This window comes from Haliotis rubra, unplaced genomic scaffold (assembly GCF_003918875.1).
Source record: "Haliotis rubra isolate DU_JTF1 unplaced genomic scaffold, ASM391887v1 Scf625, whole genome shotgun sequence".
In the NCBI taxonomy this organism is placed as follows: Eukaryota; Metazoa; Mollusca; class Gastropoda; order Lepetellida; family Haliotidae; genus Haliotis; species Haliotis rubra.
In genome coordinates, this window is record NW_025767330.1 from 374588 (window position 1) to 391306 (window position 16719).

General features: G+C 45.1%; 1 protein-coding gene across 3 annotated transcripts in view; it reads right to left on the reverse strand.

Moving 5' to 3' along the window:
• The window catches only part of LOC124256334, a 38087-nt gene that overhangs the window by 9052 nt on the left and 12316 nt on the right, over nt 1-16719 (reverse strand). For all 3 annotated transcript variants that reach the window (XM_046690320.1, XM_046690318.1, XM_046690319.1), the window contains exons 9-19: nt 14879-14977; nt 14328-14483; nt 12516-12608; nt 11385-11498; nt 11193-11288; nt 10556-10752; nt 10057-10122; nt 9555-9648; nt 2441-2661; nt 1640-1680; nt 738-1226 (exon numbers count right to left, since the gene is read on the reverse strand). In XM_046690320.1, the coding sequence (XP_046546276.1) occupies nt 738-1226; nt 1640-1680; nt 2441-2661; nt 9555-9648; nt 10057-10122; nt 10556-10752; nt 11193-11288; nt 11385-11498; nt 12516-12608; nt 14328-14483; nt 14879-14977 (1666 nt within the window). The remainder of the gene's footprint in view (nt 1-737; nt 1227-1639; nt 1681-2440; nt 2662-9554; nt 9649-10056; nt 10123-10555; nt 10753-11192; nt 11289-11384; nt 11499-12515; nt 12609-14327; nt 14484-14878; nt 14978-16719) is intronic.

The following is a 16719-nucleotide window of genomic DNA, read 5'->3' on the forward strand; positions in this document are numbered from 1 at the left end:
CTGCTGACAATATCTGAGATGTTACAGTCTGTTACTGTTGACAATATCAGGGATGTTACAGTCTATTACTGTTGACAATATCAGGGATGTTACAATCTGTTACTGCTGACAATATCAGGGATGTTACAGTCTGTTACTGTTGACAATATCAGGGATGTTACAGTCTGTTACTGCTGACAATATCAGGGATGTTACAGTCTGTTACTGTTGACAATATCAGGGATGTTTCAGTCTGTTGCTGTTGACAATATCAGAGATGTTAGTCTGTTGCTGTTGACAATATCAGGGATGTTTCAGTCTGTTGCTGCTGACAATATCTGAGATGTTACAGTCTGTTACTGTTGACAATATCAGGGATGTTACAGTCTGTTGCTGTTGACAATATCAGGGATGTTACAGTCTGTTACTGCTGACAATATCAGAGATGTTACAGTCTGTTGCTGTTGAAAATATCAGGGATGTTACAGTCTGTTACTGCTTACAATATCAGAGATGTTACAGTCTGTTGCTGTTGACAATATCAGGGATGTTACAGTCTGTTACTGCTGACAATATCAGAGATGTTGCAGTCTGTTACTGCTGACAATATCGGGGATGTAACAGTCTGTTACTGCTAACAATATCAGGGATGTTAGAGTCTGTTACTGTTGACAATATCAGGGATGTTACAGTCTGTTACTGCTGACAATATCAGGGATGTTACAATCTGTTACTGTTGACAATAATAAGACTGTTACCATCATCAGAGTCTTCATAGTCCGACCTGACTTGACTCTCTTTGGACTTCTGTGTCTTCCGTCGACTCCTGTGCTTAGCTGGTGATGGTGGCACTTGACCCCAACCTTGACCTTGTGAATACACGTGACTTTGTTGTTGTGGGGGTTGCAACATGACTGCTGCACCGGGCTGACTGACCAGATTTAGTAATGCTTGATTTTGATTGGCTAATGTCTGTAAATGAACACTTTGACTGGCTGGATTGGCAGAACCATGGCTGAGCAAATAGCCATGTATGTTCTGAGGTATCTGAAGCCCTTGATTGTGAAGGTGAGGTAAGAGACTGTCGTTCAGATTGAGTTCAGGAAATGTCATTCCTTGTAGTCTCGGGTCAAGGAGAACAGTTCCAGCAGTGTCCACATCATTGGGATGTCGTTGGAGTTGGTTGCTGGACGCCCCTGATGAGAAGGACTGGTTGTGTGCCCCACCGCCTCTTGAGACAAGGAAGTCTGGAATGCAGCCATAGGCATAACAAACACTACAGGTACAGTGACGTCCCTGACAAGGACTTATAAGTGTGCACATCATCACTCAACATATTCTGGGAAAGTCTTCTTGAAAAAAAATTGTATTAAAAATTTGTGGATGCCTGGATTCTTACAATGTGAATTTGCTGCATTTCTGTATATATGTATGTATGTATAAACAAAAACAGGTCAATCAGAATTCTCAGGGCAGCTTTTACTGAACATGGCTGAGATCCTCTGCATGCAATAGATGTTAGGGCTTCCTAGATATCAGAAAATCCATGGCTGCAAAACATATTCAGCCAGGAAACAGCAACAGGATTGGGGAAAAGATGAACAAGAAATAATCAGGACTATTTCCTAGTTTGATGGTTACAGATGCTACACATGCTTACCCGGGTTGCCTTGCTGAACTGCACTGTTGCTGGTTGGCAAACTGCAAAATAAAACAAATCCATAAGAAAATCAACATTTTAACTCCTACAGTGACAGAATATCTCGAAATCCACACTGTGCCGAACTGCCAATTCATTGCACACAACGGCTTATCTTGGCAACACCCTTGGCCCACCCCATTCCCACTGCACATATCACTTTGTCCGAGCTAGCCTCTGTAATCGACCGAATTCTTGAAACACACACCATTTTGTCTGTGAAGAACTCTGTGGACCAACCCAACTCTGTTTTTTCTTTGTTGCCCTCTAATGCTCCCCTGTATGTCACTCTTCCTGTACAATAATATCAGGATCTATACCAAAATGTGGCTTCATTATAGAATAAAGAAGTTGCCATTAAAAATATTATTCTGACTTACTGCCACCCTCACTGTACACATCTGTCTGTCTCTACAGCCACCATGTCCCCTCCCACCTATCCCCTGATCTTCACTGCACACATTGGTGAATCCCCAAACCAGACCCCTGGTGCTCAAAGCACCGTCACTGCAGACACTCCCTACACACCTGTTGATGTATTCCTCCACCCGGTCGGTCTCTGCCGCCCTATGCTGCTCCACCCCACCCTCCTCCAGCCTGACTGGTGGACGTGCTTCCCCCTCTCCACAACCACTCCCTACACACCTGTTGATGTATTCCTCTACCCGGTCGGTCTCTGCCGCCCTATGCTGCTCCACCCCACCCTCCTCCAGCCTGACTGGTGGACGTGCTTCCCTCTCTCTACCACCACTCCCTACACACCTGTTGATGTATTCCTCCACCCGGTCGGTCTCTGCCGCCCTATGCTGCTCCACCCCACCCTCCTCCAGCCTGACTGGTGGATGTGCCTCCTCCTCCCTGTTGGGGCTGCTAGTCTTTGGCTGGTTCGAGGGGACAATGCTCAGGTTCAGATGACCAGGTGGGTTTGCTGCCTGACTCTGGGTTACATGGGATATACTTGACACGAATGACCCATTTAATGGCTGTTAAAAAAAAGAAAATCTTACTGAAAAATCATGAACAAAGTACAAAAGATTTGAGCCTTAATAAATGCCTCAATCCAACAAATTGAGGTCGAGAACATTTCTAGCACAGTTTCACACAGACTGCAAGCAGAGATCTGTAGCAGTGTAACAACCTTTTCCTATTAGATACAGGGCTCCAGATAATTTTTCATGATTAGGAGTACGTACTCCTTATTTTTTCAATATAGGAGTACAGGAAAACGATAAGAGTACATTTTGAGTACTGAATGGAATTTAATGGCGTATCAGTAATCTTGTGTTTCGTTTCATATATGCACAACATTGCTACTCTTGTGTAAACAGGTCAGTAAACATTAAAACATGTAATTTTTTTAGTAAAATTGATATTTTATACTTATCCTGACTCATGCTCTTTTGCTTGTCTTCTTCTTCTTGCGAACATAGTGGAACACTTGTATCTCCTTAATTGAAGCTCCCTTCAATGTAAAATCACTAATTGGTACTCACCAAGAGTTGCGTCCCTTGCCCTTTTGGCGGGAACAGGTGTCGCCACCCTCTGGCCTCATGCTTCACTCTCTCCTGATTTTGCGAGCCCAACACTTGAATTTACAGGGAAATCCAAAGTGTTATGTGGGGAGGATAGGAGGGCTAACCTCATGAGTCAGGATAAGAATAAAATATCAATTTTACTAAAAAAATTACATATTTTTCCTTATCCTGACTCATGCTCTTTTGCTTGTAGAATCCTACGGAAACGGAGGTGGGCAAAACAGAATACTTTGGATTTATAGAATTAGTGATTTATATAGATATAACTGTAATAACCCCTCTACGGAACTTCATAAAGGCATAGACTTAGGATAATTCCTCTATTATAAGCCATAGGTTATAATGCCATACTGGGGTATATTTACATTAATAATATACTGAGATATTATAAACAACAATATCAAAGCGACTCTGATAGAGAAGCTATACCACTGAACATATCTACATAGTGCTAGAACTCCGTCAGAGTTATAAGCTAGATAATGCATGTAACAATTATGCATATTAATCTCGTAAGACTACGTGTTACGCGTTCTACGAGGACTGTCAACTGCTGTGCGAGGACCAAGGGACCGAAATGGTGAATGCCTGAGACGTCCTCGGTGGTGATATCTCCCAGTTAGTGATTAGCAAACACCATGTTAGATTTCCAAAAGCATCCTTCCATAATTGTATTCAATGAACAGTTACGTGTAGAGGCGAGAGTGGAAGCTAAAGCCCTGATCTCATGGGGATTTGATGCTGTTGGAGGGTCCAGTCCTGCTGCCTTGTAGGCCTTGAAGTATGACAGTTCTTATCCATATAGATATGGTGGTACGAGAGACTTCTGTCTGAGTTGTTGCCGACAAGGGAATGAATAATCGTTTTGAGAAATCTTAAGCCTTGTTTTGGAGCGTCGTAAATAGATTTTGAGAGCTCTGACTGGGCATAGAGATAAGTCCAGTGTATCTTGAGATCCGAGAATGGAGGATAATGCAGGGATATGAAATAACCTGTCTGGTTGACCTGGTAGTTGATTTTTTGGCGATGAAATCCCATCTTAGTCCCAGGTGTGCTGTGTTTTGATTGTCATCAAACTGTATCCTCTCATAATCTAGTGCGTGAATTTCCGACATCCTGGCTGCTGTGGCTAGAGATAACAGGAAAAGCGTTTTCTGTGAGAGAAATTCAAAGTTTGTCGATTCCAACGGTTCATAAGCCTCACTTGTGAGGTGTTGTAACACTATATTCAGATCCCAAGCTGGGGCGTGGAACTTCCGCTTTTGGTCCTCAATGCGAAATGCGTAGTAAGGCCAGTAACTCTGGAGTTTTAGTCAATTTGACACCCGTTCTCATGGTAATCACAGAACTAAGCGCGGCAAGATATGTTGACAATGTCGAGCCTTTTAAATGTTTGTTTTGCCGTAAGTAACACAAATAATCTGCCACTTGTGGATGAGTAGCATCTCTTGCTGTAAATCCCTTATTTGCTCCGCGTAATTCTCAAAACTGTGCCACTTGTCGTCGTACAAGTTACGTGTAGAATTGCGTAAGGCAAGCGTGACCGCTTTTGCCGCCCTGGTAGAATACCCTCTCTTGTTTAAACACATTTTAATACAGTCCATACGTGAAGTTGGAATACTTCTGGGCTTCCGTGCACCTGTTTGGTGTGTGGATGTATTAATAGATTTGGCTTGGGTAGCTCTAGTGTTGGTTGACCGATTTCTTGAATTAGAATGGGAAACCACGTTCTGGCCGACCAGTAGGCGACCAAAGTGAGTTGGAGGCTCTGTGTTTGTCTGATTTTCTGTAACACTTGAGGTATTATTGCTGGCGGCTGAAACGCGTACGCTTTGAGGCCTTCCCAGGATATGCTTAGAGCGTCCGTTGCCCATGCTTGTGGGTCTGGGACTGGTGACACGAATGTCGGTAGCTGATTGTTGAAGCGTGTGGCGAATAGATCTACTAGCGGTGCTCCTATTTGCTTGATTATCTGTGCAAATATTTCTGTATTGAGCATCCATTCTGTCGGTGACGGTTGATGTGGCCGAGAGAGTGCGTCTGCTAGTACATTCTTGGCTCCGGGAATGTGACATGCTCTGACATGTAGGTTTAGATCGTGGATTAGATCGAACAGTTGAAAGCTTAAAGTCAATAGGTTCAGTGATCTCGTTGAACCTTGTTTGTTCACATAGAACGCCACTGTCGAGTTGTCGGTATGAATCATTAAGTGCGCATTCTGTAGAATGGTGCTCCAATGAAGTATGGCGTTGATTACAGCTTTCATCTCTAACATGTTTATATGGAGCTTGCTTTCTTGCTGATTCCATAACCCTGATGCCGTCCGGTTGGCCGAGATGAGCTCCCCAACCTTGGAAGCTGACACGTCTACATATAGATGGGTTTTGAATTCCTGCTCTTCTAAACAAATACCTTTCGCGAAACATTCGACCTCCTGGTCCACCATAGTAGATGAGGTCTGAGGCGTTTGGTAGACTGAATGGTTGTAGGTCGCCGAGATGTGCATTGATGAAGACCTGTATTGGGCGTAACTGTAATCTGCCTGAGACTGTCATGTCTTGGGCTGATGTGAGAGACCCAACAAGCTCTGCCATTGTCGTAGTGGTAGCGGAGAGAGTAGAGCTGGCGGAATGGTCTGTTGGATCTTGAGCCAGCGGTCTTCTGGAAACGACGATACGGTTGTGATTAAGTGATAAATCGAATGCCTAGGAACTGCAGATCTTTGCGATGGTACTAGGTCCGACTTGAGTAAGTTTACTAACCATCCTAGCTGTGTTAGTAGCTTATGATGTAGTTTAACTGTAGTTTGAGGCGGCTGTGGATCTTGATCTACTTGTATCCCGTCGTCGAGGTAGAAGCGCACTCGCGTAGCCCTAGACGATGTAGATAGGTGACAATAGGTTTTCGTTATCCTCGTTGAATAGCCAGGGGCTGATGATATGCCGAATGGGAGTACTTTCCATTGGTAATGTAGCCCGTCTAGTGTAAATCTTAGATATTTCCTGGATTAGGGATGTATCGGGATATGTAGATATCGTCTTGCAGATCTATACTGGCTATGTAATCCATGGGGCTGAATCAACTGCCGTAACTGAGGAAGGTGTATCATGCGAGAAACTTTGGTGGTTTGGCGTAGATAATTCCTGTTGAAAAAGCTCATGTTGTAAATGAGTCTGTATTTCTCCTTGGAGTTTTCTTGGGTACTAGGAAAACTGGGGAGTAGAAGCCTGGTTCGATGTTTACTTGATCTAGTACTTCTATGGCCTGCTTGGTTATGAGTGATGTAACCGCCTCTCTTAACTTTGGTAGTTGTTGTGCCTGTAAGTTCGAACTTGTAAGGGTTGACTGTCAGCGAGGCGTGGCCTGTAGTGGGATACGAAATCCGTGTTGAAGAATGTTGGAGACATAAGGGTCTTGTAACATTCCCCAGTTCTCCCAGTGTAGTTGAGGCGTCCACCCACTTCAGACGGTTGTACTGAAGCGGCTGGGGTGGAAGACTCCAGTCGTTCGAACCTGTCTTTCAGCGTTTATAGTTGCGGGAACCTCTGGGTGTCCTGCCTCTTCCTGACCCTCCTCTATAGTTGCCATATGGGCTTAATTTAAAAGAATCTTTTCCTGGCGCTGGCTGGCTATCTTCCTATCCGAGCTTTCTGTAGTCCGAGAACTTAGATCTCCCTGAGTATCTTTGTGAAGTCTGCCTGATGACGCTGGCTAGCGTGTCCATCGACTTGATCATAAGGACTTCTCTGGAGTCCTTAGTGACTTCCTTGGAGACTTTGTCTATTCCTCCGTCAAAGATGTTTGGGGATGACCACGGGGCTGTATAGAGTGGAGCTGTAAAGTTCTCACCCCAGCTGCAGGAAGCGAGGAGGCCTTGACGACGAGCTAAGGTCAGTGCTGCTGAGATAGATGTGAGATGATCTGTAAGGAACTGCTGGTCCTTCTTTTTGCATCAGTAGGGCCGAGTAGATCATCCTATCATCTTCAGAGGTCGTGATACGTAAATCTGGTGATAAGTGTCTCATTGATCGTTCTAGATCTATTTAGGCCAAAAAACATGCGTCTCGTCATGTTTTCTATCTGCACCAGCTTGCGATCGTCAATCTTGTAGTTCTTGTTCTTAACTTCGCTGATCAGCTTGTAGTTGTCATCGATGTCTTGTGCCTTCAGGAAGGGGTCCATGTTGTGCGTGGAGAACTTCTTAGCGTGAAAGTTCGGCAGATGTGGTGTCTGCACTTTCGTAGCTTTAATGAAGGCTGTATCTAGATTATGTGGCACCGCAGCAATCGGGTCGATCGGAGGTAAGGTGATGGCGTCTGCATCGTCTTCCTTCATCAGGTATGTCTGCGCTGAGTTGCCGCTCTTGGACGGTGAAGATAAATCTAGGTTGTTTACCATCCAATATCTTATCTCAGCGTCTGAGAAGATGATGCCTCCATCATCTTCTGTACCAGCATCGGAGATGAGAGGTTGATGCTCTTCTGATGGTGACCTGTGGGCTGCTATCTCTATGTCGGGTGACACTCGGGGAGACCTGACTGTAGACCTGCGTGCCGACTTGTGTGGTGACCTGCGAGGTGATGTACGTGGAGATCGGCGTGGTGAACGGCGTGGAGATCGTCTAGGTGATCTTCGTCTATGGGAAGACCTAGATCTGCGAGGAGAATGTTGGCGATCTTCGTGAAGCTCTTGAATAGTCCCTCGGCGTCCTTCTGGACGATGCGCGATCTGTGTGACGGCCTTCGTGCAGCTTCCTCTGCGTCGGACCTGGGGAGGCGGCACCTTGACTTCGTGGACGGTTTCCGTGGCGTCTGGTGGTCTGAGTCTGCATCTGAGGATGAGGCCGAGGGGATGGTGGCGATCTCTCCGTCTTCGCGAAGGCCTTCGCGAAGACTGTACATCTGCGCCCTTCGTCGAGGTGGTCTGTGACTTCTTCGAAGGCTGCTTCGTCGTGGCTGCTACGCTGACTGGGGTGCCTCTGGGGTGTCGTCATGCTGCTCGGGCCCTGGGCTGGCTGCTTTCCCTTGACTGTAGTGGCCCTCCATCATGGTCATGATCTGCCGCAACAGCTTGTCTGGGATGGTCTCGCGACGAAGTAGTCGGTGCCTCTCTGCGATGACAGCTGCTGAGCCCTCAGGGAAGTCGTCTGACATCAGTGTAGAGGCATCAGGCTGCATGGCGATCTCTGCTGATGTCACTGTAGCTGTCACCGGTCGCTTCTTGTGGCGTACGTCAGGGATGATGATCGGCTGATCATCGTAGAGGCCCAGTTCGGCGGCTGGAACGATCTCGGCTGAGAAAGTTCTTGACGATTTCGTAGACTTCCCCTTGGATGTCGACGCTGCCCTGGGGGTTCGAAGTCTGCGTTGGGAAGACGTCGTGGCCCTCTTGGACTTTAGCTGCGATGACGGGACGTCTGGGGAGGCAGGACGCTTCTTAGAGGTGGCGGACTGCATCCCACGCCTATCTTCGGAGTCTCTAGCGAAACACCAGACGGGAGAGGGTCTATCGACAGCAGCTGACTGGAAGGGGAATCTGATGTATCGGCCATGTCTAACCCTTGTTTGCGTGACCTATCTGCGGTGCGCCTCACGGCACGCTAAAGATATTTATGAAAAGCAGAATTGGATAGATTAATGCAGTAACAGCGTGTATCAGCACGCAAAGTAGCACAACTAGGGCATAATACATGGGTCAGCAACCAAAAACGTAAATTGCAAATAGTACAGATTTTCATCAACGTAATACTAGCTGAACAATCACGAACTCACGTGAATAAACAGTAGAAATACGATTAATTATCAATGCAAATTAATGAAGGATACTAGCTATACCTCTATAGTAACCTATAAGAGGTAATAAACTAAGAAAAAACCAAAGGATATGGTGTGTAAGGAGACACAGGCGCTCTCACATCCTGCTCACTGGGCGAAGAAGGAGAGAGTGAAGCATGAGGCCAGAGGGTGGCGACACCTGTTCCCGCCAAACGGGCAAGGGAGGCAACTCTTGGTGAGTACCAATTAGTGATTTTACATTGAAGGGAGCTTCAATTAAGGAGATACAAGTGTTCCACTATGTTCGCAAGAAGAAGACAAGCAAAAGAGCATGAGTCAGGATAAGGAAAAATAATACTTTTTCAGATAAATACGTCTGTAAATGATTCTGAAACAGTACACCATTGCTGTGGTCCATATCTGCTACGTTTTTAAAATTGTTTCCTACCGTATCATACTTATGTTATATCCGTACATACGCCGATACGGCCCTTATCTGGAGCCCTGAGATATCATTGTCTGTGGTAACACATAGAATAAGGATGCCATGGCAACCACTGTTCTCACCTGAGACTTCCTCTGTGGAGTGTTGACCAGCAGGGATACGGCCTCATTCCACTGGCTCTGCATCATGTACTGGAACTTGGTCAGAATCTCCATCCTAGACATTCAACACAGTTAAACAAGCTGCTGTAATAACATCACCATGTTGTACAACTGTATAATTCTGTGAAGAGCCGCGTTCAAGTAGGTATTCAGTATTGCATGATTGTTGTAGAACTAATGGGACCGGGTCGCTGACTTGGTCAAAAGCATATGACACATATCCTATTTGCAAAGTTCAATGTCTATGATGTCAATCACTGGATTGTCAAGTCCAGACTCAATTATTTACAGACCACCCTCATCATATAATGTTGCTGTGTGTGGCATTAAACAACATCAATACACCAGCCTTAGAAACAAGTGCTGAGTCACGTTACACTAACATCTGTACTATGTTTTGACTCTCCATGACTACAAGATTAATATATAACTCATAAGACTCCATACGAAACCACAAACTGACCTCTGGGACTCCAGTTTCTGTTTGGAATGCTTCAGGCTGGAGTTCTCATTCCTGTACTCCTCTAATCTGGAAACACAGCAGTAACAGTACATCTGAGGGGCATGGCTACACAGTATTACGGCTATACCAGGAACTGGAGGGGAACCAAAGTTTCCAAAATCAAAGGGTGAGAAAATCTGTACTTTATGTGAAAAATATGTAACCCCTCTAGTAGACTTGGAAGACTATGGTTATTCAGCAGTAGTGAGTGAGTGAGTTGAATTCTACGCCACTTTTTGCAATATTACAGCAATATCACAGCGGGGGACACCAAGAATGGGCTTCACCTATTGTACCCATGTTGGGAATCAAACCTGGGTTTTGGCGTGACAAGCAAACGCTTTAACAACTGGGCTACCCAGCAGCACTTATACAGCAATAACAGCAGACAATCCATCAGCATGCTTCTCAAAGAGTACTGTTTGTACTGGGACTAGTTTCCAGAGCATCTCTCCAATACCTCTCCTCCAGCTCCTGTATTTTCTGCCTATAGTTGTCCTCCGTCCTGCGGCCATCGTCCCGCATCTGCTGCATCTGCCGCTCCGTGTCCTTCTGGTGCCGGCCGTGTATCTCGGCCACCTGGCGCCGGTGTTTCTCCTGCAACTCCTCCAATGCCTCCTCCATCTTCTCATGCACCTCACCCACCTGCTCTGATATCTGGAGTGACAGTAACCAGTAATTATAGCAGTCTCACCATGGAAACCTGCTCTATTGTTAAGGATTTCAGTGTCAAAGGTTTAACCGTGTGAATCTACAGGTAATGCAAGATTTACCTATATTTTTCTATTTTTTAATCAAGCGGACTCTTAGTGACTTAAAGACAGGTAAAATGTGGCATGGATGCTTCACTTTATACCAAAGAATGAAAGTGCTTTCATATCACTGTACATACTGAGATGTCGTGAGTCTATTGTGCTTTACTGTTAAATTGAAAATAATCAACAAATGGCACCCAGAACTATGATTGTATTCTTCACAGAATACATGACAGTAATCAGTAACATGTAAAATAGAACTATCTTTTTCACATCCAACAACACCAAGGCAGGCTATCAGTTAGTATGCGTATAGGACATATCAAACTCATGTGACCCTACCTCCTTCTCCATCTGTGAGTGCAGGTCAGCCTCTATCTTCCTCTGGGAGCTCTCAAACTTGGCCTCCAGGATAGCCATCTCTACCTTCAGACTCTCCTGCAAGTAGACAGCCACACTTGATCACACTGAACATGTCAGCTCTAGTACATGACCAAATGCAAAATGAATCTGAATGATAAACTTCCAACTGACCTTTTCTCTCCGGGCTTCATCAAACTCTAGGTCGAGTTTCTTGCTCTCCGTCTCCAGCAAACGGTTCCTCTCTTCCAACTCCGACACCCTTCGCTCTGTCTCCTCCGTCTTCAACTGCAACAACACATGGGCATCAAACACACTGTTAACAGCCAGCCAGCACTAAGGGACACTACTCCTACTTTACGACAAAGATAAAGGGGAGTAACTGTATGAAGGGGGAGATGGGGGTGGATGAATGGAGTGAGTGAGTGAGTTTAGTTTAACACCACACTCAGCAATATTCCAGTTATATCGTGGCGGTTTGTAAATAATCGAGTTTGAACCAGACAATCCAGTGATCAACAGCATGAGCATCGATATGCGCACTTGGGACCCGATGACATGTGTCAACCAAGCCAGCCAGCCGACAAGCATGGGTTACTGAAGGTACATTCTAACCCGGACCTTCATGGGTGTGGATGAATGGAGGGCATGAATTGTTTGCAGTGTTTATGCTCACATGGGGTGGGGTGGGGTGGATTTTACGACGCTTTGAGCACTATTCCAGCAATGTCACACCAGAAATGGGTTTCCCTCACTGTACCAAAGTTGCCAATAGAACCTGGGTCTTTGGCTTGATGAGAGAACACTTTACCCTCTAGGCTACCATTCCACCCATTTATGATCACAATTATTTAGGGGTCAATTTATTATTGATTGAATAACAAGATTTCGAAATCAAATTTGTCAACGAAGATAATTTCATATTAAAGGAATAATTCAGATTAGCAATGGGAAGGATTCAGGGGATTGGAGAACAAAGTTATGAGATTGAACACAGAATATTGAGCTGTGAAACAAGACAATGATATTGGAGCAACATCACACATTCAAGGCGGACAGCAGATTTACATTTTACAAATTAGACATATGTTTCCAGAGAGATTTGATTAAAAGACCCTTGGCTATGCAACGCACAACTGAACATACTTGACAGCTCATATTAGTGAGCAAATAGACCTGTTAAAAATATAAGAAAAACGACATAATATTCAGTAATATTGTGTAATAAATCATGTGGCATAGATATATCTCTGATTCACAGATGTTAATGAGCAGGGACAACTGCTGCTAGACTGAGCTACCCACCCTCTCCATCTGTATGACCTTGAGGTTAGCCTCCTTCACATCATCAATCTTCCCCAGCAGCTCCTGTTCCCGCTTGTACCACTCATCCTGCTCCTGAACAACACAGAATGGGATGTTGGTCTATGAGTAAGTCAGTGAATGTTGATCAATGCTCTGCTCATGCTTGCTCCATGCTGGGCATATCCTGGGCAAATGCTTACTGAATGCTTGCTTTAACACATAGGTCTGTAACTAATTCTGTCCAACAAACAATCTCTATGAGATACTGGGGTCCATTACTGACTAAGAATAACTACTCTTCAATCAATAAAGATTTCTTAAAGCTCATCTGACTGACTGACTGAGTTTGGTTTTACGCCGCTTTTAGCAATATTCCAGCAACATCACGGCAGGGGACACCAGAAATGGGCTTCACACATTGTACCCATGTGGGGATTCGAACCTGGGTGTTTGGCGTGACGAGCCAACGCTTTAACCACTAGGCTACCCCACCGCCCCTAAAGCTCATCTGCAGTGTAGTGAGAACCAAGGAATGAAGGCAAAGACTGGCTCAATCCAGCAAGTTCTCAGATTACAATAAGTAAACAGCAATATCTTTACAGATATCAGAGAGGAGTTGTACTGTCTTGAAGCCCTCTGTTTATAAGCTGCTTCAATCTCAGGCAATGAAATGTACAGTGTAGGGCTCATTTAATAATGAACAGAAACTCACCTGATACAATATGCACAGAAATCGCTAGCCCGACATCACGACAACATCCCATAGCATGTATGTGAATTGCTGATGATGAACAGTTTCATGATGAGCAGAAACTCACCTGATGCAATCTGTCCTGAAGCTGCTAGCTCCTGTGCTCCATCACACATCACTACTCCACCCTAGAGTAAGCATTAAGATGTGAACCTGTCAGAACCAGTAGATACTGATGCTGAAACAAGACCCACCTGATGCAGCCTGTCCTGCTGTGCTCCATCACACATCACTACTCCATCCTACAGTAAGCATTAAGATGTGATGGAGGTTCACTGTCTACACAGAACCAGTAGATACTGATGCTGAAACAAGACCCACCTGATGCAACCTGTCCTGCAGCTGCTGTGCTCCATCACACATCACTACTCCATCCTACAGTAAGCATTAAGATGTGATGGAGGTTCACTGTCTACACAGAACCAGTAGATACTGATGCTGAAACAAGACCCACCTGATGCAGCCTGTCCTGCTGTGCTCCACCACACATCACTACTCCATCCTACAGTAAGCATTAAGATGTGATGGAGGTTCACTGTATACACAGAACCAGTAGATACTGATGCTGAAACAAGACCCACCTGATGCAACCTGTCCTGCAGCTGCTGTGCTCCATCACACATCACTACTCCATCCTACAGTAAGCATTAAGATGTGATGGAGGTTCACTGTATACACAGAACCAGTAGATACTGATGCTGAAACAAGACCCACCTGATGCAACCTGTCCTGCTGTGCTCCATCACACATCACTACTCCATCCTACAGTAAGCATTAAGATGTGATGGAGGTTCACTGTATACACAAAACCAGTAGATACTGATGCTGAAACAAGACCCACCTGATGCAGCCGGTCCTGCAGCTGCTGTGCTCCATCACACATCACTACTCCATCCTACAGTAAGCATTAAGATGTGATGGAGGTTCACTATACACAGAACCAGTAGATACTGATGCTGAAACAAGACCCACCTGATGCAGGTTGCACTGTGCTCTCACACAACTACTCCAACCAGTGATGGATCAGAACCAGTAGATACTGATGTTGAAACAAGACCCACCTGATGCAGCCGGTCCTGCAGCTGCTGTGCCCGGTTCTCCGCCAGTTCCCTCGCCTCCTTCAGCTGTTCCCACTCCTGCATCACCAGACTGGCTCTCTCCCTCTCTCCCTCCAACACCTCCTCCGCCTGCACCTTCTCTCTGCTCTTTGTCTCTAGCTAAGATGAAAGAGGAGCACAATGGGTCCATCTAACAAAAGTCCTACATTTCACTAAACCATAGCATTCTGTAACCATGGTACAGAAAACTGGCAAGACAGAACAAGTGTAACAACAGGATTAACTTGCATAATTCAATACAGATTTGTTGATACTCTATTTCCGATCTATCTCAAGAAGACAAGGCTTATGTACGGACATACCATTTTGATACAGATTTTAACTGTAAATATAGGACCTCGGCATATCTACAATATCTATGGTCATATACATTAGGTATTATCAGGCTTACTGCTGGAGTAACAATATTTGCATATTTAATAATAACAATCTGTTAGATGTCTGAGCCTTAAAGTCAGGTGAACCTTAAATATATCATTCCTCATTCTTGTTACCTCTCGTTTCAGATTGTCTACTGCCATGGCTGAGTGTTGCTTTTCCCTCTTCAGTGCGGACACAGTCTCCGCCATCTCCCTCTCAAAGTTATTGATCATCTGAATCATGAATATGTAATTTTTTAAGTATAATTGATATTTTATACTTATCCTGACTCATGATCTTTTGCTTATCTCCTTCTTCTATGCGAATGTTAGTGGAACACTTGAATCCCTTGTAGTTCCCTAAAGCGGACGTAAAAGTTCACTCGCCCGAGAGTTACCTCCCTTTTCCCGCGCAAACAGTCATGTGACCAGCCATACTTGCCACTCTCTCCTGAATATAGCCCATGCACTTGGAACTACTGTGAAATCCGAAGTGTCTTCAGCGGGGAGGTCGGGAGGGCTTCACCTCATGAGTCAGGATAAGTATAAAATATCAATTTTACTTTAAAAATTACATATTTTTCCTTATCCTGACTAATGATCTTTTGCTTATAGAATCCAACGGATTGGTGGTGGGTCAAGCCACTTCTTGGATTCATCAGCTGTCCATAGATACATCCTGTATCCCCCCCATGGGAACTGCGTAACGGCATTTCCTAGATCCTATTCTTCAAACTTCCGTTATAACTCGGGGGGACCACAATCTTGTCTTACTTCTCTCTCAGACAAGTGAATCTTCTAGATTCATGTGGATTTTAGATATCCTAGTATCTTCTTTTTACTAGATATCTATAAAACTCATAGATTATGATAAGATCATTATCATAAATGAGTTACGACCCCTTAACGTACAGGTAAGATCGATACCCGTACAGAGTCTTAATCACTCAAGCTAGTCTAGTCTAGACTGTGCGCATGGACTTTCAAACTAGTACTTTTTCCGTAGTAAAAGTTATCAACAAGTCAACGTGATAAAGGGTGATATTTCCAACTCAGAGCCTTTGTGGAACCGAAGACCGATATCTTCCATGATATAGAGAATGCAAAACCTACACGAAAGTAGGAACTGCATCTTATCTGCGTTTGCAAGCCGACGACAACTGCTACGCCAGAACCAATGGACCCAGATGGTGAAGACCTTCCACGTCAGTGATAGACAGATCCCGGAGGTAGGGTGAGACAAAGACTGAGTCCAACTCCAAAAACAACCCTCCATGATGCCGTGAAGAAAACAGTTCTATGTCGGGCCATCGTAGTGGTCAAGGCTCTTGTCTCATGAGGGTTGGCCGTAGTAGGAAGAGGAAGGTCAACACAGGCGTAGGCATGAAGGATGGTTGATCGCATCGTGAAGGTCAGTGTGGTAAAAGAGACTTCTGTAGATGAGGCAGATGACAGAGAAATAAACAGTCTCTTGCGTAACCTACGACGGTCCATGGAGGCAGATAAAAGACCTGTGAAGTCCGGACAGGACATAGGGAGAAATTCTCGGTGTCGTCAGGGCCCAAAACAGAAGACAGCGGCGGGAAGGCGAATAGTCTGTCCGGCTGTCCAGGCAACTGGTTTCAGCGAAGAGATCCCACTTCAACCAGGGAGGGCTTTGACATATCTGGTCCTCTCGAAACGCAACCAGGTGACATCCAGTGCGTGAAGCTCGGAGATGCAGGCAGCAGTCGCAAGAGCCAGGAGGAAGAAGATTTAAACGGGACATGCTTGCAAGCCTTCTCTGCCAGAGGTTCATACTCCTCTGACATGAGATGATTAAAAACCACGGAAAGGTCCCAGGCTGGTGGCCAGAACTTCCAGGATTGATCAGCAACTTGTAAGATTTAAGGAGATACTGGAGCTCAGGGACAGTTGACACCTCCGCACCCGTAGCCGGCACAATAACTGTGTTACGCATGGCCAGGTATGTAGAC